The sequence below is a fragment of the Oncorhynchus clarkii genome, chromosome 10 (assembly GCF_045791955.1).
Source record: "Oncorhynchus clarkii lewisi isolate Uvic-CL-2024 chromosome 10, UVic_Ocla_1.0, whole genome shotgun sequence".
NCBI classification, from domain to species: Eukaryota; Metazoa; Chordata; class Actinopteri; order Salmoniformes; family Salmonidae; genus Oncorhynchus; species Oncorhynchus clarkii.
Genome location: NC_092156.1, coordinates 73,345,166 through 73,373,026, shown reverse-complemented (window position 1 = coordinate 73,373,026; position 27,861 = coordinate 73,345,166). Strand labels below are relative to the sequence as shown.

The 27,861-nt window shown below is 44.5% G+C and overlaps 1 protein-coding gene across 3 annotated transcripts; it reads right to left on the bottom strand.

The window, feature by feature from the left end:
• Positions 1-210: 210 nt before the first annotated feature.
• On the bottom strand, positions 211-27,377 carry LOC139419134 (fibrous sheath CABYR-binding protein-like). Of its 3 annotated transcripts, none has more exons than XM_071169089.1 (7): positions 27,178-27,377; positions 19,888-19,991; positions 17,495-17,567; positions 12,452-12,826; positions 1,718-2,908; positions 1,366-1,420; positions 211-1,019 (listed from the first exon to the last, which is right to left on the bottom strand). In XM_071169089.1, the coding sequence occupies exons 1-6, from the start codon at positions 27,254-27,256 to the stop codon at positions 1,377-1,379; spliced, it is 1,866 nt and encodes a 621-aa protein (XP_071025190.1). In that variant the 5' UTR covers positions 27,257-27,377; the 3' UTR covers positions 211-1,019; positions 1,366-1,376. The 3 variants fall into 3 exon arrangements, with proteins under 3 accessions (XP_071025190.1, XP_071025192.1, XP_071025191.1); XM_071169091.1 differs by having other exon boundaries at positions 12,452-12,820; XM_071169090.1 differs by lacking the exon at positions 1,366-1,420.
• Positions 27,378-27,861: the final 484 nt, after the last annotated feature.

Genomic DNA, 27,861 nt, shown 5'->3' with positions numbered 1-27,861 from the left:
CCCCACCCTACTGTGTCACACACAACCACCCCACCAACCAACCCTACAACCACCCCATCAACCACCCCACCAACCAACCCTACAACCACCCCACCAACCACCCCACCAACCAACCCTACAACCACCCCACCAACCAACCCTACAACCACCCCACCAACCACCCCTACAACCAACCCCACAACCAACCAACCCCACAACCACCCCACCAACCAACCCCACCTGCAAAGCTATTACATAAATTATTATTGGACTGAAAAAAAACATTTTATTTTTACATCACATGGGTACAACACTGTCTACCAACAGTCTACTGGCTTGAGAACTCAACTTAATCTAGATGTTCCCTGATTGAATAAAAAAAACTCCATGCAGAACTAACTCAACAGTCTCTGAAGAACACAATCATCTAGATGTTGTCTAATGGCCTACTGTTTAATACAACAATTCAGATCTTATTTCATTGAATAAAAAAAAAGAATAGTCAGAATTCATTAGGCAATGTCAAGTACACAATAATTTATCACGTAACTTCAAATACATTCAAGTGGTCTTCGTCAGCTTGGTAACAGTGACACCTTGGGGAACAGGGTGGTACTGAGAAATAGTTGATATCCATCCAAAATTGCACCCTATTCCCCCAGGCCCTGGTCAAAAGTAGTGCACTATATAGGGTATAAGGTGTCATTTGGGTCTGAACCTAGGAATAAAGTCAGACTTCAAACCCTTACAGAAGTGTCACCTCACCATGGGTAGGGATAATATAAGACCAGGAAACTGAGTGAGAACCGGGAATGTAGTTACCGGGTTGACAACGGTTGTCATTAGACAACATTTAAATATATAATGAGTTAAATAGAATTATACAATTCAATTCAAACCAGTTCTAATTCTGTGTGTGTTTTATGTTGATCGTCCTGTTTGATTGACAGCTGTGGGTGTTGACTGTTCCAGAAGGCACATCTCGCTGGTCTCCAGTCAGGACTGGGCTGTCAGCAACATCAGGCTCATACTCTGTGCACCTGGGGAGGAAAAAGAATAACAGTATTTAGTGAAAATCCATGTATCCTTCCTAGCAGCTAAGCCAATGTGTAATGCAACATGCAAGCATTAGCAACTACTAGCTAGCTGGGGCCAATGTGTTCTGTCCATAGAATTTGAACAAATTGAGCAGACATACAGTAGCTGTGAAAATAATGTAATTTGCTTGTGTGAAAGATTCGGAATGTGTGGAATTATGAAGGGGCACAGAATTCTAATGACATGTTCAAACTTCATGATCAAAATTCTAATGGAATGTTGCTTTGAATGGGAACGTCTGTGGTCCTAGTTCTAATTCTAGTTCTATGCTGGTGTCATTCTATTTACCTTCTGTACTATCACATCACTGAGCAGGACCTCTTTACTGGCCTGGCAGTCTCTCCTGTTGGCACAGTAAAGGTGGGACAGAAACGGGCCACAGTAGGTATTGTATTATATGTGGTATTGGACAGGGTCTTACATTTGTTTTTTATCCTAATTAATAATATTATAAAAATTAAACATGTCCTCTGTTGTTAGTGACCAAAGGGCCCTTAACTCAAAGAATACAAGCAATATATTAATCTAAATTGTCTGCCTTTTCCTAACTCTAAATATATGTAAAAAAAATTAATAATAATAATTAAAAACCTACACTAAAAATCTCACATAAGAAGTAGAGTGTAGAGATCTGATTTACCTTCCACCTTGGCTTCCTCCACTGCCTCTGCGGTCACCTCAGCAGGCCAATCGGTGGCGCGCTCCTCTGCGGTCACCTCAGCAGGCCAATCGGTGGCGAGCTCCTCTGCGGTCACCTCCACTGCCTCACCCTCGACGACTGCCTCCTCCACACCAGCAGGGGGAGCCTCTACTTCCCCCACAGACGCAGCCTCTACAACCTCCATGGGGGTGACTGCCACATCAGCCTCAGAAGCTGGGGCTTCACATTGGTGGCATGAAGTGAAGAGGGCCTCCTTGACTTCCTCAGCCGGGGCTGCCTCTGCCTCCACTGCCTCGACATCCAGGGCTGAGGCTGCTGCCAGCATCGCCGCCTCCACGACGAGCGCCTCATCCTCAGACACTTGGGCTGTCTCCACAGCCTCCTTTGCCGCTGGTGGTTCCTCTGCTGCTGGTTCCTCCATTTCTGGGGCTTCCTCTACTGGGGCTTCCTCTACTGGGGCTTCCTCTACTGGGGCTTCCTCTACTGGGGCTTCCTCTACTGGGGCTTCCTCTACTGGGGCTTCCTCCACTGGGGCTTCCTCCACTGGGGCTTCCTCCACTGGGGCTTCCTCTACTACTACTGCTACCTCTTCGGCTGCAGGTAACTCTGCCTCAACTGGCTCAGCCTCTTCGACTGGGGCAGCCTCTTCTGGGGAAAATTCCTCTACTATTGGTCCCTCCTCGGCAGAAGCCTCAGCCTCAGGTGCTTCCACAGCGGCAAAAGCCTCAGCCTCAGGTACTTCCACAGCGGCAGAAGCCTCAGCCTCAGGTACTTCCACAGCGGCGACCGGAACTACTTCCTCTGGCTCAGGGGTCTCCTCCGCAACCACTTCCTCTGGCTCAGGGGTCTCCTCAGCAACCACTTCCTCTGTGACATTAGGGGCAGCAACAACAGCCTCCTCTTCTGGTTTGGGCTCTTCAGTTTCCAAGACTTCTGCAGCTGGTGCTTCTGCCACTTCCGCCTCCACAGATAATACTTCCTCCTCTACCTTAGCTTCAGGAACCTCCAGGGAATCTAGAATGTCCTCGGCGGGAGCGAGTGAGGATTCTTCAGGCCGGTCTTCTAGGTGTTGGACGGCGTGCATGAGCCTCCTCTCAGCTACCGAGGCAGCAGCGATCTCAGAGCTGGCCAGGAGCTTCATGGAGGCAGACGTGATGTCAGACACAGCATCTAAAAAGAGAAGCAAAGTCATGTCAGTCATGCAAGAAAGACAAAAAAGGCTGCCTGTATAACTGCAGAAACACACAGCTTTTCAGAAAAGTATTTACAAAAATAATGTATATACAAAGGATGGAGCAGATCAGCAGATACCATACTAAAATCAGTCACTGCCTTCACAGAGTAGCCATGTTAGATGTGGGTGATCGTGTTATTGTTACAACAGATACCATACTAAAATCAGTCACTGCCTTCACAGAGTAGCCATGTTAGATGTGGGTGATAGTGTTATTGTTACAACAGATACCATACTAAAATCAGTCACTGCCTTCACAGAGTAGCCATGTTAGATGTGGGTGATCGTGTTATTGTTACAACAGATACCATACTAAAATCAGTCACTGCCTTCACAGAGTAGCCATGTTAGATGTGGGTGATCGTGTTATTGTTACAACAGATACCATACTAAAATCAGTCACTGCCTTCACAGAGTAGCCATGTTAGATGTGGGTGATAGTGTTATTGTTACAACAGATACCATACTAAAATCAGTCACTGCCTTCACAGAGTAGCCATGTTAGATGTGGGTGATCGTGTTATTGTTACAACAGATACCATACTAAAATCAGTCACTGCCTTCACAGAGTAGCCATGTTAGATGTGGGTGATCGTGTTATTGTTACAACAGATACCATACTAAAATCAGTCACTGCCTTCACAGAGTAGCCATGTTAGATGTGGGTGATAGTGTTATTGTTACAACAGATACCATACTAAAATCAGTCACTGCCTTCACAGAGTAGCCATGTTAGATGTGGGTGATAGTGTTATTGTTACAACAGATACCATACTAAAATCAGTCACTGCCTTCACAGAGTAGCCATGTTAGATGTGGGTGATCGTGTTATTGTTACAACAGATACCATACTAAAATCAGTCACTGCCTTCACAGAGTAGCCATGTTAGATGTGGGTGATAGTGTTATTGTTACAACAGATACCATACTAAAATCAGTCACAACCTTCACAGAGTAACCATGTTAGATGTGGGTGATAGTGTTATTGTTACAACAGATACCATACTAAAATCAGTCACTGCCTTCACAGAGTAGCCATGTTAGATGTGGGTGATCGTGTTATTGTTACAACAGATACCATACTAAAATCAGTCACAACCTTCACAGAGTAACCATGTTAGATGTGGGTGATAGTGTTATTGTTACAACAGATACCATACTAAAATCAGTCACTGCCTTCACAGAGTAGCCATGTTAGATGTGGGTGATCGTGTTATTGTTACAACAGATACCATACTAAAATCAGTCACTGCCTTCACAGAGTAGCCATGTTAGATGTGGGTGATCGTGTTATTGTTACAACAGATACCATACTAAAATCAGTCACTGCCTTCACAGAGTAGCCATGTTAGATGTGGGTGATCGTGTTATTGTTACAACAGATACCATACTAAAATCAGTCACTGCCTTCACAGAGTAACCATGTTAGATGTGGGTGATAGTGTTATTGTTACAACCGTCACAGAGTAGCCATGTTAGATGTGGGTGATATTGTTATTGTTACAACAGATACCATACTAAAATCAGTCACTGCCTTCACAGAGTAGCCATGTTAGATGTGGGTGATCGTGTTATTGTTACAACCTTCACAGAGTAGCCATGTTAGATGTGGGTGATCGTGTTATTGTTACAACAGATACCATACTAAAATCAGTCACTGCCTTCACAGAGTAGCCATGTTAGATGTGGGTGATCGTGTTATTGTTACAACCTTCACAGAGTAGCCATGTTAGATGTGGGTGATCGTGTTATTGTTACAACCTTCACAGAGTAGCCATGTTAGATGTGGGTGATCGTGTTATTGTTACAACCGTCACAGAGTAGCCATGTTAGATGTGGGTGATTGTGTTATTGTTACAACCTTCACAGAGTAGCCATGTTAGATGTGGGTGATCGTGTTATTGTTACAACCTTCACAGAGTAGCCATGTTAGATGTGGGTGATCGTGTTATTGTTACAACCTTCACAGAGTAGCCATGTTAGATGTGGGTGATCGTGTTATTGTTACAACCGTCACAGAGTAGCCATGTTAGATGTGGGTGATCGTGTTATTGTTACAATCTTCACAGAGTAGCCATGTTAGATGTGGGTGATCGTGTTATTGTTACAACCTTCACAGAATAGCCATTACAGATATGAAATCATGTGTGAATAAGTAAAAACATTCTGGGAGGATTCAGTCTTTATAAAATAATAATTAAAACATTGTTTACCGTCTCCTGGACTTACCTTCCATTCACCTCAGGGCTCAGGATGACATACCTTGACATCATTCTGCCATGGGGGGGGGGCACGTGACCATCTGGGGGGAGTCTAACACATGGGACTAGTCCAGCAGCCGTGTCATGCCCCTCGTCTGTGTCGTGAGGATATAAACCTGGAGGTTTGTTGATAAAGACCCTACTACAGGCTGGTGTGTGATGACTGATTAACACTCCACTTCGGGAGCAGCCAACCGTGTACGGGTCCATTTTGTTCTCTGAACTGCTCATTCAATCCAGTTCCTGGTCGTGTTTGGATGTGCACAGGGCCTAAGGCCATTGGACAGTGTTGATCAACTGCTGGTAGTCTGACTGCCTGGTATGTGTGCACTACTTTAACAAGCCTACAAATTAAAAATTAGAAAACAATTCATGCCAAGTACCATTATACTAAACACATGAAGACAAAGCATTAAAAAGGTGAATGTTATTTAATAATTAATCATGGTTTAGTGTTTTTACATTCGCTTTGATGTTGTAAAACTCGTAGAGCCACACCTGTCAAATCAATATGCTGCTGCGGCTACAGACCAGTTTGGACCAGTTCTGGGTTGGAAGCCTGACAGGCACAGAGACTAGACAATTCTGAAATCTGGTACAAGAGGTCTATGCTGAACTAAAAGATCACACACACACACACAGCTACATAAAACCCTTCAATACACATGGGAGCATGAACATGGCATTGATGGACATGATATAGATGATCATAAAATAAATATCCAACTGCTACCAAAACCCTAAACTCAAAGCAATGTACGGTCATGGGTATGTCTAGACTAGAGGAGTTCTAGGTTACGGATGGGTGGGTGTGGGAACTATAGGTTCTACATAACTGGTAAATATTTAACAAACCTGCCTTTTGATAAAATAATGTATATGGTTGAACGATAATGATAAAATAATTCCACTCTGAAACCTTATAACTGTATAAAATTGATTAGAATCAAAATTATAATCTGATGATGTGTGTAGTTTTAGTCGGAATTAGGTTAAACAATGTCTCTGTATAGTGGAAAAACAGACTGAGCAGGGTGTAGCTTAGGATTTGAACTTGTATGTGGGGGCCGAAGAAAAAAAAACAGAAAACATTTAAACTGCGTTTGGACCGACCTGGCTAGGCCTCTGAGGAACCTATGAGAGCATAGGGAGTACTTCTCAAGGTTTCCCTAATATCGGGGGAATGGAACTGTCGGCTGGGTAGTGATACACAGTGGTGAGAACTACGGAGAAGGATACAACTCACCTACTGTTTGTGTGGAAGTACGTGCGTAGGATACCTACTGTTTGTGTGGAAGTACGTGCGTAGGATACCTACTGTTTGTGTGGAAGTACGTGCGTAGGATACCTACTGTTTGTGTGGAAGTACGTGCGTAGGATACCTACTGTTTGTGTGGAAGTACGTGCGTAGGATACCTACTGTTTGTGTGGAAGTACGTGCGTAGGATACCTACTGTTTGTGTGGAAGTACGTGCGTAGGATACCTACTGTTTGTGTGGAAGTACGTGCGTAGCATACCTACTGTTTGTGTGGAAGTACGTGCGTAGGATACCTACTGTTTGTGTGGAAGTACGTGCGTAGGATACCTACTGTTTGTGTGGAAGTACGTGCGTAGGATACCTACTGTTTGTGTGGAAGTACGTGCGTAGGATACCTACTGTTTGTGTGTATGTACGTGCGTAGGATACCTACTGTTTGTGTGGAAGTACGTGCGTAGGATACCTACTGTTTGTGTGTAAGTACGTGCGTAGGATACCTACTGTTTGTGTGTATGTACGTGCGTAGGATACCTACTGTTTGTGTGGAAGTACGTGCGTAGGATACCTACTGTTTGTGTGTATGTACGTGCGTAGGATACCTACTGTTTGTGTGGAAGTATGTGCGTAGGATACCTACTGTTTGTGTGGAAGTATGTGCGTAGGATACCTACTGTTTGTGTGGAAGTATGTGCGTAGGATACCTACTGTTTGTGTGGAAGTACGTGCGTAGGATACCTACTGTTTGTGTGTATGTACGTGCGTAGGATACCTACTGTTTGTGTGGAAGTACGTGCGTAGGATACCTACTGTTTGTGTGTATGTACGTGCGTAGGATACCTACTGTTTGTGTGGAAGTATGTGCGTAGGATACCTACTGTTTGTGTGGAAGTATGTGCGTAGGATACCTACTGTTTGTGTGGAAGTATGTGCGTAGGATACCTACTGTTTGTGTGGAAGTACGTGCGTAGGATACCTACTGTTTGTGTGTATGTACGTGCGTAGGATACCTACTGTTTGTGTGGAAGTACGTGCGTAGGATACCTACTGTTTGTGTGGAAGTACGTGCGTAGGATACCTACTGTTTGTGTGGAAGTATGTGCGTAGGATACCTACTGTTTGTGTGGAAGTATGTGCGTAGGATACCTACTGTTTGTGTGGAAGTATGTGCGTAGGATACCTACTGTTTGTGTGGAAGTATGTGCGTAGGATACCTACTGTTTGTGTGGAAGTACGTGCGTAGGATACCTACTGTTTGTGTGTATGTACGTGCGTAGGATACCTACTGTTTGTGTGGAAGTACGTGCGTAGGATACCTACTGTTTGTGTGGAAGTACGTGCGTAGGATACCTACTGTTTGTGTGGAAGTACGTGCGTAGGATACCTACTGTTTGTGTGTATGTACGTGCGTAGGATACCTACTGTTTGTGTGTATGTACGTGCGTAGGATACCTACTGTTTGTGTGTATGTACGTGCGTAGGATACCTACTGTTTGTGTGGAAGTACGTGCGTAGGATACCTACTGTTTGTGTGGAAGTACGTGCGTAGGATACCTACTGTTTGTGTGGAAGTACGTGCGTAGCATACCTACTGTTTGTGTGGAAGTACGTGCGTAGGATACCTACTGTTTGTGTGGAAGTACGTGCGTAGGATACCTACTGTTTGTGTGGAAGTACGTGCGTAGGATACCTACTGTTTGTGTGTATGTACGTGCGTAGGATACCTACTGTTTGTGTGGAAGTACGTGCGTAGGATACCTACTGTTTGTGTGGAAGTATGTGCGTAGGATACCTACTGTTTGTGTGTATGTATGTGCGTAGGATACCTACTGTTTGTGTGGAAGTATGTGCGTAGGATACCTACTGTTTGTGTGGAAGTACGTGCGTAGGATACCTACTGTTTGTGTGGAAGTACGTGCGTAGGATACCTACTGTTTGTGTGTATGTATGTGCGTAGGATACCTACTGTTTGTGTGGAAGTACGTGCGTAGGATACCTACTGTTTTTGTGTATGTACGTGCGTAGGATACCTACTGTTTGTGTGGAAGTACGTGCGTAGGATACCTACTGTTTGTGTGTATGTATGTGCGTAGGATACCTACTGTTTGTGTGGAAGTATGTGCGTAGGATACCTACTGTTTGTGTGTATGTATGTGCGTAGGATACCTACTGTTTGTGTGGAAGTACGTGCGTAGGATACCTACTGTTTGTGTGGAAGTACGTGCGTAGGATACCTGCTGTTTGTGTGGAAGTACGTGCGTAGGATACCTACTGTTTGTGTGGAAGTACGTGCGTAGGATACCTACTGTTTGTGTGGAAGTACGTGCGTAGGATACCTACTGTTTGTGTGGAAGTACGTGCGTAGGATACCTACTGTTTGTGTGGAAGTACGTGCGTAGGATACCTACTGTTTGTGTGTATGTACGTGCGTAGGATACCTACTGTTTGTGTGGAAGTACGTGCGTAGGATACCTACTGTTTGTGTGGAAGTACGTGCGCAGCTATAAAATGGATGTCTTTGTATAATGGACTTCAGAGCGTTCTCGTGAATAAACTGTACTCTCTTTTTGCATAAGCTGAGTCTATTATTAAACCCATGGTCTTACAGGTCAGAGCTATTGATTGCCAGTTATTCTCATTGGGATTGAAGATTCTTTTGACACCTTCTCCCACAGTGTGTAGGTTCAGGCTTAGATATTGATTTTAAAACACATTTCCTGGAAAACTGTTTAATCATGTGTTCTGTTCAGGAACTCTGACCTAATATGCAAATGTTTTGTAAAAAAAAAAAAAAAAAGTTGTAAAATCTGAAATGGTAATTTCATTGGATAAAAACAGACAAAACGCAGTGTTTATTACACACGTGACGGTAAGACAATAGAAGAAATGGACGCAATAGAAGTAACTGACAACGGCTTTATTGAAGGACTTCAGCTTCCTGAATCTCTCCTTCACTGATACTTTAGAAAACATTTCCTTAAAAAGGTGTCAAGGTGCGTTATTAGTTGGCCCATGGCGACCATCTCCAGACAGAACAACATTTCCAATGTCGATGGGTCAGAGAGGAATAGAACAGTAGTGTTGAAGTGAGATCGTTGGGTTTATTATAAAAATGTTCCCTTAAATGTTGACCTTTCACAGTTAGGAAATAAAAAGACAGACTCGTAACAGCATCGGCGCAAATAAACTAAATTAACAAAACAAAGTTTGGACTTTTTTGAAGTTCTATTGAGAGATGGTGAATGATTGGTTGGCTGAAGGAAAAAAAACAGTGTGACAGTATTAGTAGAATGTGTGTATGCATCACAAATGGATCCCTATTCCCTATAAAGTGCACTAGTTTTAACCAGGGCCCATAGGCCACAAACATAGGGCTCTGGTGAAACGTAGCGCACAATAGGGCCCGGCCTCGTCCGGGTTAGGGGTGGGTTTGGCCGGTGGAGGCCGTCACTGTAAATAAGAATTTGTTCTTAACTGACTTGCCTAGTTAAATAAAGGTAAAATAATTCAATTAAATGTGTAGTGTGTGTGTAGGAGGGCAAGTGATGTTGTAGTGTGTGTGTGTGTGTGTGTGTAGGAGGGCAAGTGGAATGTGTGATGCAGCCTGGGAGCATCGTCCTGGACAGCTTCATTACATCATGTAAGTCCTGGCTGGTTTGTGTGTCAGTCACCGTGGTTACGACACAGTGTTGGTTGATTAAAGTAGTAGTGGACTGTTCTAGATAAAAACGTTCCACTAGGAGGTAAGGAAGGTAAAGAAGAAACGCACGACTACAGTTTGTTACAGGAGGTTTGAAGTTGAAGGTAAAGGCTCGAGGTTCTGTAAACAACAAGGTATTTTAGTGGAAGTCCCTTCCCACCAAGCACTTATCCAAGACCCCGCTTTTAATGAAACACTTCCTAGGGCTGCAACGGGCCCCTCTTCCCACAGTTACGGTTCCAGGAACTGACAGGGCCACAAATTATTCGTATAAACACTTGTTTAAAATATATGCTGCTTACTGAGGTTTCAAATGATGAAAAGCTACACAAATCTACAGGATGAACCAATAATTGATAAGATTAGAAATGGCTTTAAAATGTATTTATAAAAGTGTACCAGAGGGGGGGGGGGGGTCTGTGTCATCCAATCACAGAGCAGAATACAAGTAATGTGGTTTGTTAGCGAACACATGATGGTACGCGATAGCTGTAGTATCTTCCAACCACAGAGCAGATCCAAGTCACGTGATCTGTTCGACGCCACATCACGTGACTTGGATCTGCTTTGTGATTGGACAATACAGACCGCGAGGCTCCATGGTGAGTGGAGGCTTTGGTGCTCTTTGAAACAAACTGACAATACAAACGTGATTTCTCAGAGGTTTAAACATTCATAACCGATGGGCACTACATCAACAATAAGAAATTGTTTTGTAATCTCGGTTGAAAATGGAACATCTACGTTGCACAGTAATATTGCTAATATTTGATACCACTACGGGTTTTGAGGGTTGAGAATCCACTTCCGGAACCACAGGTTGCAGCCCTATTTGCTCAGCATTGGGGGCAGGGGGGAAAGTGATCCCTTATCTGTGCTTGGTGGGGGCAGACTTCTCCCTGGCACAGTGTCTAGGACGTGATAAGAAGGATCAGACAGATATGATGTCATAAAGAGATCAGTGAGGACACAGAACCAACTGATCCCCAAAGTTCCGATCACTGGGAGTTCCATTTGGGCACTGGAACACGGAGCTTTATGACATCACCGACTAATCCTTCTAGAGCTTATCCTAGGGAGAGGTGTGAGCAGCACTTAGAGGAGGAGGAGGAGAGAGCAGGGAGGAGGAAGGAGCTAGCAGTTTTTTGGTCACATTTCACAATAAGATGCAGTTCACAAAGCAATTAAAATGCTTCTCTGACTGGTATATTTATTACTTGCATAATAACCATTTAACCTGCTTGAAGTGCTTATCGTCTCGAGGTTCATAACATGACCTTCCTTTCAATCTGAATTTGGAGCACATTCAACGCATCGTCAAAATGGACTGCAAACTTTAACAAAGCCCAGATGGCAGACTGACATTATGTAGAACTCCACCATCCATCTGGAATCTTAAGGGACAAAGTCATTCAGACAAAAGTGAAGGAAAAGAGGTTGCCATTTTCTGTCCTGAATTCTAAGGGCCACTTGGGAAAACTTTCCATTAGAAGTGTCCAAAAAAAGGCAACCTATTCCCTATATAGTGACAATGTACCAGAGCCTATGGGCCCTATATAGGGAATAGGGTGCCATTTCAGAGGCACATAGGTTTGTGGGTCAGGACAACATGTACCATCATAAATCCAATATCTCCCTTTACTTCCCCTTTAACACCTAGGAACTCCTCAGAAAAACAGAGCCAGGAGTTTTCCCAAACAACCATGATCCGACCAGAAAAAAAACACTCCTGTCCCCACTGATAAATAGGACCATATTGCTTGACAAATAGAGCGGGAATGATTTAAAAACCTGAAACGGCTATGTATTTAGCTGTGGTGTAAAGGAGTCAGAAAGGAGACAGCTGTCCCCGTCACCATGACATCATACCTAACTAAAGTGTTCTTTAACAGAACATAGTCCACCTCCTGCTTCCTATTGTAACATGTGCTAGTAGATAGGGGGCTGTGATCCAGAAAGGTACCCTATTCCGTACGTAGGGTGCTACTTTAAACCAGGGAAAGTAGTGCACTACATAGGGAATAGGGTGTAGAGGGGGCCTGTGAGGGGTGTGGGGGGGGGGGGGGGTCAGGTGTAGGGTTGGGGGGGGGTAGTAGTAAGAGGGGGGGGGGGGTAGTAGTAGTAAGAGGGACACCACAGCTAAACACACCCCTCTAGGTTGACCTTTGACCCCTCATGCTGCTACTTCGGCGGCAGGGGCTGCTTCTGCCTCAGGGGCGGTGGGAGCCGTCTCGGCCACTACTTCGGCCACTACTTCCTCACCGGCGGCCTCCACGGCAACGACCTCTTCCACGACGCCAGGAGCCGCATCTGCGACGTCCTCGATGACGGCCTCTGCGTCAGCCTCCGGTGGAGCTTCTTCCGTAACCATGGCAACTTCCACTGCGGGCGCTTCCTCAACTGCGACGACCTCTGGTTCCGCAGCAACCTCTGCAACCGCCTCTAGGACAGCGACCTCTGCCACGACTTCCTCTGCTGCTGCAGGCGCCTCAGCGACCACCTCGGCTAACACCTCTGCTTCTACTGGTGCCGGTTCTTCTGGGGATTCTACTTCCTCTGCTGCTGGTGCTGCTTCCTCTGCTGCTGGTGCTGCTTCCTCTGCTGCTGGTGCTGCTTCCTCTGCTGCTGGTGCTGCTTCTGGAAGGAGATGGAGCGAGAGAGAGAGAGAGAAGTGGAAGAGAGAAAGATGAGGACACGGTCTTATCCCTCCGTACAGGGTTTTGTCCAATTCCAACATCGATCCCCTAAAGACAGATTCTAAATTGTACCATGTGGCCTGGTCTCTGGGTAGAAAGTATCCTGATCAGGAACAAAAGGATAGGTGGATCCAACACGGAGAAAAATACTAAATTAAGTTTAAACTGCTTTCAGTTATTAGTCCTCTTCTAAGCAGTTAACTACCTTCTAATGTGTGATGCAGTTTGACCTTTGAACCCTCCGGAAACCCCTGAGACGTATACTACAAACGTAGCTAGATATACTCAGGCCTTTCTGAAATGAGCTAGCTTCAGGTAGCTTCACATTCCAGCTCAGGCCTTTCTGAAATGAGCTAGCTTCAGGTAGCTTCACATTCCAGCTCAGGCTTTTCTGAAATGAGCTAGCTTCACATTCCAGCTCAGGCTTTTCTGAAATGAGCTAGCTTCAGGTAGCTTCACATTCCAGCTCAGGCTTTTCCCATTAAGTAGATATTGATTGTGCACCTGTCACTTCCTCGAGCCTGCTCAAGCCAGGCTTGTAACTACATAACTAGTCGAACACCGAACCCGTCAGACACCGAACCCGTCAGACACCGAACCCGTCAGACACCGAACCCGTCAGACACCGAACCCGTCAGACACCGAACCCGTCAGACACCGAACCCGTCAGACACCGAACGAACCCGTCAGACACCGAACCCATCATTGACAATTTTAAAACATCAATCCATGTGCCAGAGTGACACATTTTCATGTTTGACTAAATAAAAAAAAATGAAACAAAAAAGTCACCCTGCAATTTCAGCAGACTATGGTGTGGAGACCACGGTGTGGAGACAATTTGCAATTTTTAACACGAGAACAGTTGATTAATAAAATATTGAGTCAGTCGTCTCCTTTGAATATGGAGAATAAAGAGATGATCCACTCAGAGGGAGGAAGTCTAATTGGAACGGTCCTCAACTCTAATCTGTAACGCTTCATTCAGGATAAGTATAGTTAACCTGCCCGGGGCAAGTTCCTTCTGAAGGATTCACTGGCATAGAAATGTAGCTGGCTAAAATAAAAAGGTGAGCCACATTCGCGTCAGCAGTCATCCTGAGTTGAACTCAGAGTTGAACAAAGACAACGCAAACCACATTCGTTGTTTAGGGCTCCGACCAGGTTGGTGACACCTGCTCAGCTGCAAAGGACCCCTATGGCTTTGAAAAAAAACGTCAAATCCCTATTCCTCAATTACAAGCCCTCAAAGGTCATTGGAGGGAGGTCAGAGGGGCAAAGAGCGCGGATCCTTTGAGAGAGCGGCGAGAAATAGTGGAATCTAGGATGGGGATTTGACAGCTTGTTAATGCCACAGAGGTGAACTGCAGCTCATTAGGTGTCAACTTAAGGATCGTCAGAGAGTCACTCTTGCCAAAAATCTGTCCAAAATAAGTCCAATGAGTTTCTATGGCTTGTTTTGGACCGAAGCTCGTCGCCTGCCTTCACGCCATTGGGACAACAACTCCCATCGTTCGGGTGGAGACCTGATATACAAATCTCTGGTCCAAGGGCGTTAATGATTAACAGGGGGAGGCAAGAAATGGAGGGAACAAGGACAGAGGGAGGAAGCCAGGATTTCTTTGACGGCTAGTAACCTTATCAGACACAGCGACAATCCCAAGATGCACCCCATTTCCCTACATAGTGCACTACATTTGACCAGAGCCCTATGGGCCCTGGTGAAATGTAGTGCACTAAATAGGGTATAGGGGTGCCTCTTGGGACACACTCCCAGCCAGAGGGAACACCTGGAGCAGGGTTAAGGTCAAGGTTAAATGAAAACAGCTGTTTTTTTATAAACAAACCATTATAATAGGTAACAAGGATAATATCAACCGATTAGCCACAGTGGTCTGTATTGGTATTTAAACTGGCCCCTGACTAGCTAAAGGTCCAGCCACATTCTGTTGTAGAAGTATCAACTGATTAGCCACAGTGGTCTGTATTGGTATTTAAACTGGCCCCTGACTAGCTAAAGGTCCAGCCACATTCTGTTGTAGAAGTATCAACTGATTAGCCACAGTGGTCTGTATTGGTATTTAAACTGGCCCCTGACTAGCTAAAGGTCCAGCCACATTCTGTTGTAGAAGTATCAACTCATTAGCCAGTGGTCTGTATTGGTATTTAAACTGGCCCCTGACTAGCTAAAGGTCCAGCCACATTCTGTTGTAGAAGTATCAACTGATTAGCCACGGTGGTCTGTATTGGTATTTAAACGGGCCCCTGACTAGCTAAAGGTCCAGCCACATTCTGTTGTAGAAGTATCAACTGATTAGCCACGGTGGTCTGTATTGGTATTTAAACTGGCCCCTGACTAGCTAAAGGTCCAGCCACATTCTGTTGTAGAAGTATCAACTGATTAGCCACGGTGGTCTGTATTGGTATTTAAACGGGCCCCTGACTAGCTAAAGGTCCAGCCACATTCTGTTGTAGAAGTATCAACTGATTAGCCACGGTGGTCTGTATTGGTATTTAAACGGGCCCCTGACTAGCTAAAGGTCCAGCCACATTCTGTTGTAGAAGTATACCCAAGTACACGAACAAGGATAAGATCTCAACTCATTAGCCAGGAATGACAGCAGTAGCCACAACTGGTTGTAAACGGTATAATTAAGAAGACGAGGAACTTGGGGTCAGGTACTCAGGGCGACAGAGCTGTGACAGACTAAGCAACGAGCAAACATCCAAACGTAACATGCAGGCAGGACAGAAAACAAAATAACAAGCTTTTTGGAATACACCAAAATATATGCAAATGAGGAAAAGAGAAAAGGACCAACAAATGAAGGGAATGAATGAGTTCCCGTGGCTTTAGTCTGAACAGTGTGGAGATGTGTGCAGAGTAAACGATACTACAGACTAAAACCACAATAATATGCAAGCAAAGATAAGACGGACGCCGGTAAGAACATCTGCTGTTTGGATCGTGTGTTAATGCATTGTTCCCTGACCAAGTTCAGGAGCCAAAGCTCAACATTACCCTTTTCTTTTCAAGTGTGCCCAGCTTATGGAGCTATTTTGGAAACAGGTTTAGAATGTTTAAAAGGGGTAGAGGTCGTTGAATATCTGTAGGCCAGGTGTAGAAATCAGAGTTAGTTATTGAAAGTTTGTTGGCTAGCAATGACAAACTGGCTACCAGTGCCAGGTGTGTCAGGGGAGGTGTAGAATTTCATTTAAAGTTGATGCGATCGAATAGCGAAGCCTACAAAATGCCCCCCCCCCCCCCCCCCCCACCACAAACACATGAAATGGCAGTTGGTTACACTTTGTTCTGACAGGAAGTTGTAAGATGTTTCATGCCAGGTAGGACTAGAGCACTGTCTCAAATGGCACTCTATTCCCATCAGCACAGCGCCGGAGAGACAGGATCTGCTAAAGCATTCAAGCTACATTTCTCCCAGGCACGCTAAAAGATGTCCAAAAAGAACTCCCCCTCTGCCTCGTCTGTAACACAAAAATAAAAAATGACCTCCGTTGTCTATGTATAGGTTGAGGGTGTGTCTATATATAGGTTGAGGGTGTGTCTATATATAGGTTGAGGGTGTGTCTATATATAAGTTGGGGGTGTGTCTATATATAAGTTGGGGGTGTGTCTATATATAAGTTGGGGGTGTGTCTATATATAAGTTGGGGTGTGTCTATATATAAGTTGGGGTGTGTCTATATATAGGTTGGGGTGTGTATATATAGGTTGAGGGTGTGTCTATATATAGGTTGAGGGTGTGTCTATATATAGGTTGGGGGTGTGTCTATATATAGGTTGGGGGTGTGTCTATATATAGGTTGAGGGTGTGTCTATATATAGGTTGAGGGTGTGTCTATATATAGGTTGAGGGTGTGTCTATATATAGGTTGGGGGTGTGTCTATATATAGGTTGAGGGTGTGTCTATATATAGGTTGAGGGTGTGTCTATATATAGGTTGAGGGTGTGTCTATATATAGGTTGAGGGTGTGTCTATATATAGGTTTAGGGTTTGTCTATATATAGGTTTAGGGTTTGTCTATACTCTGTATGGCCCCTAGTGTACTAAGGATGGGTGAATGTAGGTAGGAACAGAGAACTAGACTCTACATGAACCAATCAGAGCTCCCAGCGACACCATGTGAACCAAGGAGCTTAGCCCAACAGACCAATCAGGCAATCTGGGCACAGGGCCCAGGAACCCAGACAGGTCAATTAATCACTGACAGAAATCAGCCCTGACAGTCTAGATTAATCGCATTCAGAGTGATCATTCCACCATGCTGGCATGTCGGTGGCAGCGCCAAAACAGGGTCCACGCCAAAAGAAAACCTTTGGCTAGGCTTAGTGTGGACAAAAACATTATTGTCATGGTTGCAACGTTCTGATGAGACATTCCTTCTCCAACTGACACTAGAACTCTGGCCATTCTTGTCCACTATGATGAGGAATTCTGGAATACTGAGAGTACAAATTCTAGAACTCCCCTAGGATTCTACATTCTATGGTTCTAAATTCTATGGCTCATGTCTATTGGTAGAATGTCAAGAGTGTGGATCAATGGAGTGTGAGGCAGTGCAGACAGTAGGCTACTGAGAACTCACCCTTGGGCCTCGAGTTCATCTCGGCGAGTCGGTCATTGTACCGCTCACTGTCACCATTCACTGTCTTGTAAGCCTGAATGGAACAGACAGACAGAGAGGTTGGAGGGACACGCCAAATTAAAAGAACACAAAGTGAATCTAGCTGCATTTCAAAATGGCTGCCTTGCTCTAAGTTGAGAAGCTGAATCCTCTCTTCCCTCAGCACTAGTAAGTAACAGTGTAGTGTTCAATAAAGGAGTGGCCTAAGCTAACGTCCTTGCCAACGGTTCTCTGTAGAACTGGTATAACGGTCTTTAAAAAGCTCCACTGCTGCGGTAAGGATTCTCCATGACAACAGTTACCACAAGGCTATACAGTGAGCTTCAAAAGTGTGTTTTGGCTCTGTACTCCTGCACTTTAATGCATACAAGTTCAAATCCTAAGCTACACCCTGCTCAGTGTGTTTGTCCACCATACAGATACATTGTTTAACCTAATTCCGACTAAAACTACACACATCAGATTATAATTTTGATTCTAATCAATTTTATACAGTTATAAGGTTTCAGAGTGGATTTTTTTAAATCATTATCTTTCAACATATAGATTATTTTATCAAAAGGCAGGTTTTGTTAAATATTTACCAGTTATGTAGAACCTAATAGTTCCCACACCCACCCATCCATAACCTAGAACTCCTCTAGTCTAGACATACCCATGACCGTACATTGCTTGTGAACCGTTTAGAAATTACAAAACTTTTTGTACATGGCCCCCTAAAATAGGGTGGGGGGGGGGGGGACTAACAGTTTTGGGGGAATTTTACTTGTATGAGTGTTAAGTAGTGAAAAGTGTAGTATTTGGTCCCATATTCAGAGCACCAAACGACTGCGTCAAGCTTGTGACTAAACTACTTTGTTTTGGTTGTTCCAGATTATTTTGTGCCCAATAGAAATAAAATGGTAAACAATGTGTAATTTTAGAGTTATTGTAAATAAGAATAAAATATGATATAGTAATGTGGATGCTACCATGGTTACGGACCATCCTGAATAATGATGAGTGAGAAAGTAACACAACAACATCATACCCCCCAGGACATACTAACATCTCATCATTACAATTACAGGGGGAGGTTAGCATTTTATATCATACCCCCCAAGACATGCTAACCTCTCATTACAATTACAAGGGGAGGTTAGCATTTTATATCATAACCCTAGGACATGCTAACCTCTCATCATTACAATTACAGGGGGAGGTTAGCATTTTATATCATAACCCCAGGACATGCTAACCTCTCATCATTACAATTACAAGTGGAGGTTATCATTTTATATCATACCCCCCAGGACATGCTAACCTCTCATCAATACAATTACAAGTAGAGATTAGCATTTTATATCATACCCTTAAGACATGCTAACCTCTCATCATTACAAGTGGAGATTAGCATTTTTTTTTTGGGGGGGGGGTGGTATGATATTTGTGCGTGAGAGATTTACAGAGCAGGTGTTTAACTGAACCATAGCCTACCTGTGTACTGTTCCTAGTTGAGGCGAGTGCTGTTGAGTTTCAGCCACATAAGAGAAAAATGTGGTGGGGTTTTCATCCTACAGTAACGTGATACTACGGTATTATATTGGGTCCTGTAGAACACCATCATTATGTGATCTTGCACACATTCAGTTTTCATCAAACTTTATTTAAAAACGACCTCCGTTCACCAGAGTAGCCTGTTCTCTACAGGTAGAGGGTCAAGTGGGTAGCCTAGTGGTTAGAGCGTTGGACTAGTAACCGGAAGGTTGCAAGTTAAAACCCCCGAGCTGACAAGGTACAAATCTGTTGTTCTGCCCCTGAACAGGCAGTTAACCCAGGCCGTCATTGAAAATAATAATTTGTTCTTAACTTACTAGTTAAATAAAGGTAAAAAGGGATCTGTTCCCTAACCAAACCACTGGCCTGGGATCATGTGTCCTAATGTTTATGCATTGTTCCCTAACCAAACTACTGGCCTGGGGTCATGCATTGTTCCCTAACCAAACCACTGACCTGGGATCATGTTCCCTAACCAAACCACTGGCCTGGGGTCATGTGTCATGTTAATGAATTGGATTAACTGATCTGAGTCAGGAAAAATCAATACTTAATGTCAAAATGCTTGAAATTAAACTATATAACCTTCAGGCACAGACTTCAGTGTTTGCTCTCCAGATCACCATTATGGGAGGAAACAAAAACAAAAAACTGACCTAAGATCAGTGTCTAGGGTGATACTCAAATAAGAATACGGTTCTGAGTAGATGGAGCACTTCAGGCACAAATCTGATCTAGGATCAGCATGTACTGCCCAGGCCTTATCCTTTAACATTAGGTACACACACACACACAACCGATCTTGAATCAGTACTTACGTAGACCACAGCGGCAGTGAGGCCTCCTCCACACAGAACGGCGTACGCCACGTTGGTGGCAGAGCCACCGGGGATCCCGACGGACATCTGCCGCACTGGAACCACTGTGAGGAGACCCAGTGGAGAGGGGGACACGGTTAGGGGACGGACCGGAAGAGAGAGCTACCAAAGACTGTGGATAATGAAGATCTCAAAAAAGGCGGTTTACTAGTTTACCAAAAATGGTCAAGGTTCCTGTCTGAAAGATTCTTCAAAGTAGCAGCCATCACCGTAAAGCTTGGAGGAGGTGTGATGGTGATTTGCTGGTGACACCGATTTATTTAGATTTCAAGGCACACTTAACCAGCGATACACCATCCCATCTGGTTGGCGCTTAATGGGACTATCATTTGTTTTTCAACGGGACAAAGACCAAACACACCTCCAGGCTGTGTAAGGGCTATTTGACCAAGAAGGAGAGTGATGGAGTGCTGCATCAGATGACCTTGCCTCCACAATCACCCGACCTCAACCCAATTGAGATGGTTTGGACCGCAGAGTGAAGGAAAAGCAGTCAACAAGTGCTCAGTATATATGAGAACTCCTTCAAGACTGTTGGAAAAGTATTCCAGGTGAAGCTGGTTGAGAGAATGCCAAGAGTGTGCAAAGCTATGATCAACGCAAAGGGTGGCTACTTTGAGGAATCTAAAATATATATTCAGATTTGTTGAACACTTTTTTGGTTACTACATGATTCCATGTGTGTTATTTCATAGTTTTGATGTCTTCATTATTATACAATGTAGAAAATAATAGAAATAAAGAAAAACCCTTGAATGAGTCAATGTCCAAACATTTGACAGGTACTGTAGATACAGAGGGAGATCTACATATATACAAACGTTAAAGCATGTAAATATATGAATAAAAAGCTAGACGTATACTTTTTGTTCATCTACTCAGACAGTAAGGAAAATGCTAGTTTTTTATTGGACAGAGCTGAACAAGCTAAACACGACTAGCCAACCTATCCCAGTCCATCCTACCAAGCTAAACACGACTAGCCAACCTATCCCAGTCCATCCTACCAAGCTAAAACGCAACTAGCCAACCAATCCCAGTCCATCCTACCAAGCTAAAACGCAACTAGCCAACCAATCCCAGTCCATCCTACCAAGCTAAAACGCAACTAGCCAACCTATCCCAGTCCATCCTACCAAGCTAAAACGCAACTAGCCAACAAATCCCAGACCATCCTACCAAGCTAAAACGCAACTAGCCAACCTATCCCAGTCCATCCTACCAAGCTAAAACACAACTAGCCAACCAATCCCAGACCACCCTACCAAGCTAAAACGTGACTAGCCAACCAATCTCAGACAACCCTACCAAGCTAAAACGCGACTAGGCAACCAATCCCAGTCCATCCTACCAAGCTAAAACGCGACTAGGCAACCAATCCCAGTCCATCCTACCAAGCTAAAACGCGACTAAGCAACCAATCCCAGTCTATCCTACCAAGCTAAAACGCGACTAGGCAACCAATCCCAGTCCATCCTACCAAGCTAAACACAACTAGCCAACCAATCCCAGTCCATCCTACCAAGCTAAAACGTGACTAGCCAACCAATCCCAGACAACCCTACCAAGCTAAAACGCGACTAGGCAACCAATCCCAGTCCATCCTACCAAGCTAAAACGCGACTAGGCAACCAATCCCAGTCCATCCTACCAAGCTAAAACGTGACTAGCCAACCAATCCCAGTCCATCCTACCAAGCTAAAACGCGACTAGGCAACCAATCCCAGTCCATCCTACCAAGCTAAAACGTGACTAGCCAACCAATCCCAGTCCATCCTAGTCCAGACCAGGGTTGAAATAATATTTGAAATAATTTCAAGTAGTTTCTGTTGTTGATTGAGCCTGGTTAAATGGACCAACAGACAGACCAACCCTACCCACCTGGCGATAGTGGTAGACACCTGGTTAGAGCTGATGTAATATCACTGTCACACTGTAGGACACTGAATCATCTTCACAGAACCATCATATTAACAACACTAAAGAAAGACCCAAATGCAGAAATAGAGATTTGAGATTAGACCATAAATCTCCATAATGGGTTGTGGTTGTTGTTATTGTTGTGTGGGTGGCATGGTCCACATGGCCAGTAGGGCTGGGTGGAGAGCAGGAGCCTAGTCTTCAGTAAACAGACTGCCAGGGTTGACAGGATTGGCTCTCCTCAGGCTAAATAGCCTGATCCTATCAACACTGGCAATGGTGGTGTATTTAGAACACAGACATAAATAAAACCTCGTCCTTCCTGGACCAAAGATCCTCTCCTCTGCGACACAATCACCCAAACACTCCCTAAAAATCACACACAGAACACATACACACACCATAGAAACGACACCATAGAAACGACACCATAGAAACGACATAAAACCAGTCAACGACACAGGAAATCGTGGCCGTGTTTTGCTGTCTACTTCTGCCTGTTAAGTCCATTAGAGACTAGTAAAGGACTTCTATAGATGAATGTATACATTCAGCCCTGAGTAGAAAACACCAGGAATATAACTGTACTGTGGTGGTGTACAGGGGACTAGGTTCAAAGTTCAACATGTGTCCCAGAATGCAAAGGTCTGGCAGAGGGGCGCCTACAGGGAAAAACAAGAGACACTTTTCTATAAGTAGTGCCTCTGTGGTGTGCGCTCATGAGGTCTGTGTGTGTGTGTGTGTGTTTCCACACCCATCTCTGGGTGAGTGTGTGAGCAACATATGTGTTCTATAAGAGGTGTGTGTGTTTACCTGTGTCTGGGTGTGTGTTCACCTGTCTCTGGTTGAGAGAGTGTGTGTGTGCACCTGTCTCCCCTCCACGTAAAGAGTATCACATTTCATCCTGTAGCTCTGCAGAGAACACATCTATCCCCCCCCCCCCCCTGATAGAGGTCAACAGAACCACATGTGGAGTCAGCATGGTAGGGTACATCTACCCCTCCTGATAGAGGTCAACAGAACCACATGTACCCTACCATGCTGACTCCTCACCCCCCCCTGATAGAGGTCAACAGAACCACATCTACCCTACCATGCTGACTCCTCACCTACCCCCCCTGATAGAGGTCAACAGAACCCACATGTACCCTACCATGCTGACTCCTCACCCCCCCCCTGATAGAGGTCAACAGAACCACATGTACCCTACCATGCTGACTCCTCATCTACCCCCCCTGATAGAGGTCAACAGAACCACATGTACCCTACCATGCTGACTCCTCATCTACCCCCCCTGATAGAGGTCAACAGAACCACATGTACCCTACCATGCTGACTCCTCACCTACCCCCCCTGATAGAGGTCAACAGAACCACATGTACCCTACCATGCTGACTCCTCATCTACCCCCCCTGATAGAGGTCAACAGAACCACATGTACCCTACCATGCTGACTCCTCATCTACCCCCCCCCCAATAGATGTCAACAGAACCACATGTACCCTACCATGCTGACTCCTCACCCCCCCCCCTGATAGAGGTCAACAGAACCACATGTACCCTACCATGCTGACTCCTCATCTACCCCCCCCTGATAGAGGTCAACAGAACCCACATGTACCCTACCATGCTGACTCCTCACCCCCCCCCCCCCCTGATAGAGGTCAACAGAACCACATGTACCCTACCATGCTGACTCCTCACCTACCCCCCCTGATAGAGGTCAACAGAACCACATGTACCCTACCATGCTGACTCCTCATCTACCCCCCCTGATAGAGGTCAACAGAACCACATGTACCCTACCATGCTGACTCCTCATCTACCCCCCCCCAATAGATGTCAACAGAACCACATGTACCCTACCATGCTGACTCCTCACCCCCCCCTGATAGAGGTCAACAGAACCACATGTACCCTACCATGCTGACTCCTCATCTACCCCCCCCCCAATAGATGTCAACAGAACCACATGTACCCTACCATGCTGACTCCTCACACCCCCCCCCCCGATAGAGGTCAATGGCACCACATGTACCCTACCATGCTGACTCCTCACCCCCCCCCCCCCGATAGAGGTCAATGGCACCACATGTACCCTACCATGCTGACTCCTCACCCCCCCGATAGAGGTCAATGGCACCACATGTACCCTACCATGCTGACTCCTCACCCCCCCCCCCCCCCCCCCCCGATAGAGGTCAATGGCACCCCATGTAACACGTCAGTGAGCTGATCAGATACATGAATCTTATCAGCTCCATAGATGACCGAAGCAACCTACATAACATCCCAGAACTCTGACCAATAGTTAGTGCTTCACACACACACAGGGGAGGCAGGTGGCCTAGTGGTGGCCTAGTGGTGGCCTAGTGGTGGCCAGTATGCGAGGTCAGTACAGGTGCATCAAAGCTGGGACCGAGAGACTGAAAAACAGCTTCTATCTCAAGGCCATCAGACTGTTAAACAGCCACCACAAACATTGAGTGGCTGCTGCCAACACACTGACTCAACTCCAGCCACTTTAATAATGGGAATTGATGGAAAATGATGTAAAATATATCACTAGCCACTTTAAACAATGCTACCTAATATAATGTTTACATACCCTACATTATTCATCTCATATGTATATGTATATACTGTACTCTATATCATCTACTGCATCTTTATGTAATACATGTATCACTAGCCACTTTAACTATGCCACTTTGTTTACATACTCATCTCATATGTATATACTGTACTCGATACCATCTACTGTATCTTGCCTATGCTGCTCTGTACCATCACTCATTCATATATCTTTATGTACATATTCTTTATCCCCTTACACTGTGTACAAGACAGTAGTTTTGGAATTGTTAGCTAGATTACTTGTTGGTTATTACTGCATTGTCGGAACTAGAAGCACAAGCATTTCGCTACACTCGCATTAACATCTGCTAACCATGTGTATGTGACAAATAAAATTTGATTTGATAGTGGTGGCCTAGTGGTGGCCTAGTGGTGGCCTAGTGGTAAGAGCGTTGGGCCAGTAACCAGAAGGTTGCTAAATTGAATCTGAGCTGACAAGGTAAAAATCTGTTGTTCTGACCCTGAACAAGGCAGTTAACCCACTGTTTCTAGGCTGTCATTGAAATTAAGAATTTGTTTTTAACTGACTTGCCTAGTTAAATAAAGGTTAAATATAAAAATATAAAAACCAACCACCTTTTACATAGAGGCCATTTAGCAGACTCTGGTCCAGAGAGACGCCCAGTCAATACATTCAACTAAGGTAGGACAAGACAAATCACAACAGTCAGTGCCAGTAAAACGTTCCTCAAAAACACAGCCATCAGTGGTTACCAGACGTCGATCCTGGTTGACCCAGAGCTACTCTGCTGCCCTCTCTAATCCCATGACACGGCAAGTGGCCTCCTGTCTGTACCTGTGAAGGCCCGGTTATTTATACAGGTAGCTAGGCACTAATCAGTTAAGCTGAGCTAGAGGTCAGACGTGTCACAGACACGCGTGATTCCAGTCTCCTCCCTGACAGCCAATCATAGCACAATAGCATTGAACCCCCCCCACAACCAACCCACCGATTCCTTCCAGCTGAATAGAGACCATTCACAGCAGTGTCACACACAGGACTATACATGCATGAAGAAATGCCCGCCCCTATGTAGGCCCAAAGCCTAACCATGAGGCCCATCTGCCCTGACATAGACCTAGTCATGACTGACTAGTGATCAATAAATCATTAGTCAGCTACATATAATCCAGATCAGGGGGGGAATATACACAGAGGATAAAGCTACCGCTACAATGCATGTCTACGCTTCTAGCTGTAGATCAGGGTGAATATACACAGAGGATAAAGCTACCGCTACAATGCATGTCTACGCTTCCAGCTGTAGATCAGGGTGAATATACACAGAGGATAAAGCTACCGCTACAATGCATGTCTATGCTTCTAGCTGTAGATCAGGGTGAATATACACAGAGGATAAAGCTACCGCTACAATGCATGTCTATGCTTCTAGCTGTAGATCAGGGTGAATATACACAGAGGATAAAGCTACCGCTACAATGCATGTCTACGCTTCTAGCTGTAGATCAGGGTGGATATACACAGAGGATTAAGCTACCGCTACAATGCATGTCTATATGCATGTCTGCATATCTACAGCTAGAAGCATAGACCAGGGTGGATATACATCCATCCTAGTGTCAAAACACGGAGAGGTTGGAGAGGCTCTAACATTTATAAAACAGGAAATTAAACCAGCCCTGTTCAGATCTCCCTCAGGGCAAATTCCTTAAGCAACAAAGCAAACAGGGATTCTAGTTCCGGAATGAAGCCAGACTAGAACCAGTCTATCGATGAAGCTCGTGCATGGGAAAGTAGCTGCACTAAAAATACAACCCAAAGCTTCTCCTTGCTTTGACTCAAACCCACACAGAGCTGTTAACTCAACAATAACATGTTCCCTCTCCCTGACAAAACGCTTTGATGAGTCTGGGGAGAATGAATACAACATCACGATCCATTTGGATTATAGAGTTTGAGGCCTCTGCAGAACTCGACAGGTCGAATTCAAGTAGGGCTGTTATAGGCCAATCCAAATTACTATATTCACACAACCCCTATCCCTATACACGCGCTACCATCACACGTGAAGAATATCCATAGGACATCATATAGACTACGACATCTCCACTTAGCCTTCAAAAAAACAACGATTTAGGGGATATATATCAGATAAATACATGCACTTGATGCTTGGATGTTACATAACACCGATTATGTCGTTTTTGGACGGGGATGCGCTGTTTCGTAACTAAAATGTGCAGAGCTGCATGTTCTAATCTTTGTGGACATGGACACACCTCCCCAACGGAAAAGGGGGCGTACTGCCTCAACAAGCGCTCAGCAATAATGTAAGATTGAAATGATTACATGTAACTTTTCTTGCAATGTTTTTCAAAAACTAGTAAAGAATGGCGCAGTGGATCATCCCGGAATAAATAAAGTACATACATGTCGCGCAATTTGAAGGAAACTGCATTGATTGAAAAATCCTGAAACTTTGCATACAAAATTCACCCAATGTTGGACAAACCATCCAAATGTATAAAATCAAGCTCAACTGTTTACACAGACGGTCATTAAAACCAACTGTAATTGCATTGACCTTCGCGTAAATCCCCACGTCACGCACGCGTGACGCGTCAGCCAGGACGTAACAAACGCTTAATATAAAAATTCCCCAAACTAATACAATATACTCCATCAAATTGGACCACTTCTAATCCACTCACCATTTCTGGATAAAGGCAGGGCGACTGCCATTCGTGCCAGGAGCCCCAGTCTCCGCCAAGCCGATCTACAGAAAAACATTTCTGATCAAGTCCAGGATCTAGTGTACAGTGCGTGTGGTGGTACAGGACGCTTGCAGGATGACTGACTGAGGAGAGACCAGCTGTGAACACGCAACTACAGACTGCGCTCGTTAGAGTGGAGGCAGAGAATTCACCCCCCCCCCCCCTCTTTATAAACGTCATCCCCGACAGGTCAAAGGTTGACTTGACATGACACGTGGTTTTGGGGGAATAAACTAAATAAATATTTTGAACAGAATGTTCCAGAGGTTCTATACGGATTTCACTGAAATATTTCGTAGGGTTTGCGGTGGATTTTGTTATGCGTAAATTTGAATGACAGACCAGATCTCGTTCAGGCATAAACGATAGCCTGTTCAACTGGTATAGTACCGTGGAGATGGCAGAAATACAGGCGGATCTTTATCAAAGTACAGTATGCACATTTTGGTATTATTTCATATAATAACTCATTATTTCATATAATAGCTTCATATAATAACTCATTATTTCATATAATAACTTCATATAATAACTCATTATTTCATATAATAACTTCATATAATAACTCATTATTTCATAAAATAACTTCATTAAATAACTAATTATTTCATATAATAACTT

What these genes read in the sequence shown, in the direction of transcription:
- LOC139419134 (XM_071169089.1), bottom strand. Translation starts at nt 27,256, where the DNA reads ATGTTTTTCTGTAGATCGGCTTGGCGGAGACTGGGGCTCCTGGCACGA. An exon ending in GATGAACTCGAGGCCCAAGG is followed by an intron (nt 12,827 to 17,494) that starts GTGAGTTCTCAG and finishes ATCTCCTTCCAG; the next exon opens with AAGCAGCACCAGCAGCAGAG. An exon ending in GGAGGAAGCCAAGGTGGAAG is followed by an intron (nt 1,421 to 1,717) that starts GTAAATCAGATC and finishes CTGTGCCAACAG; the next exon opens with GAGAGACTGCCAGGCCAGTA.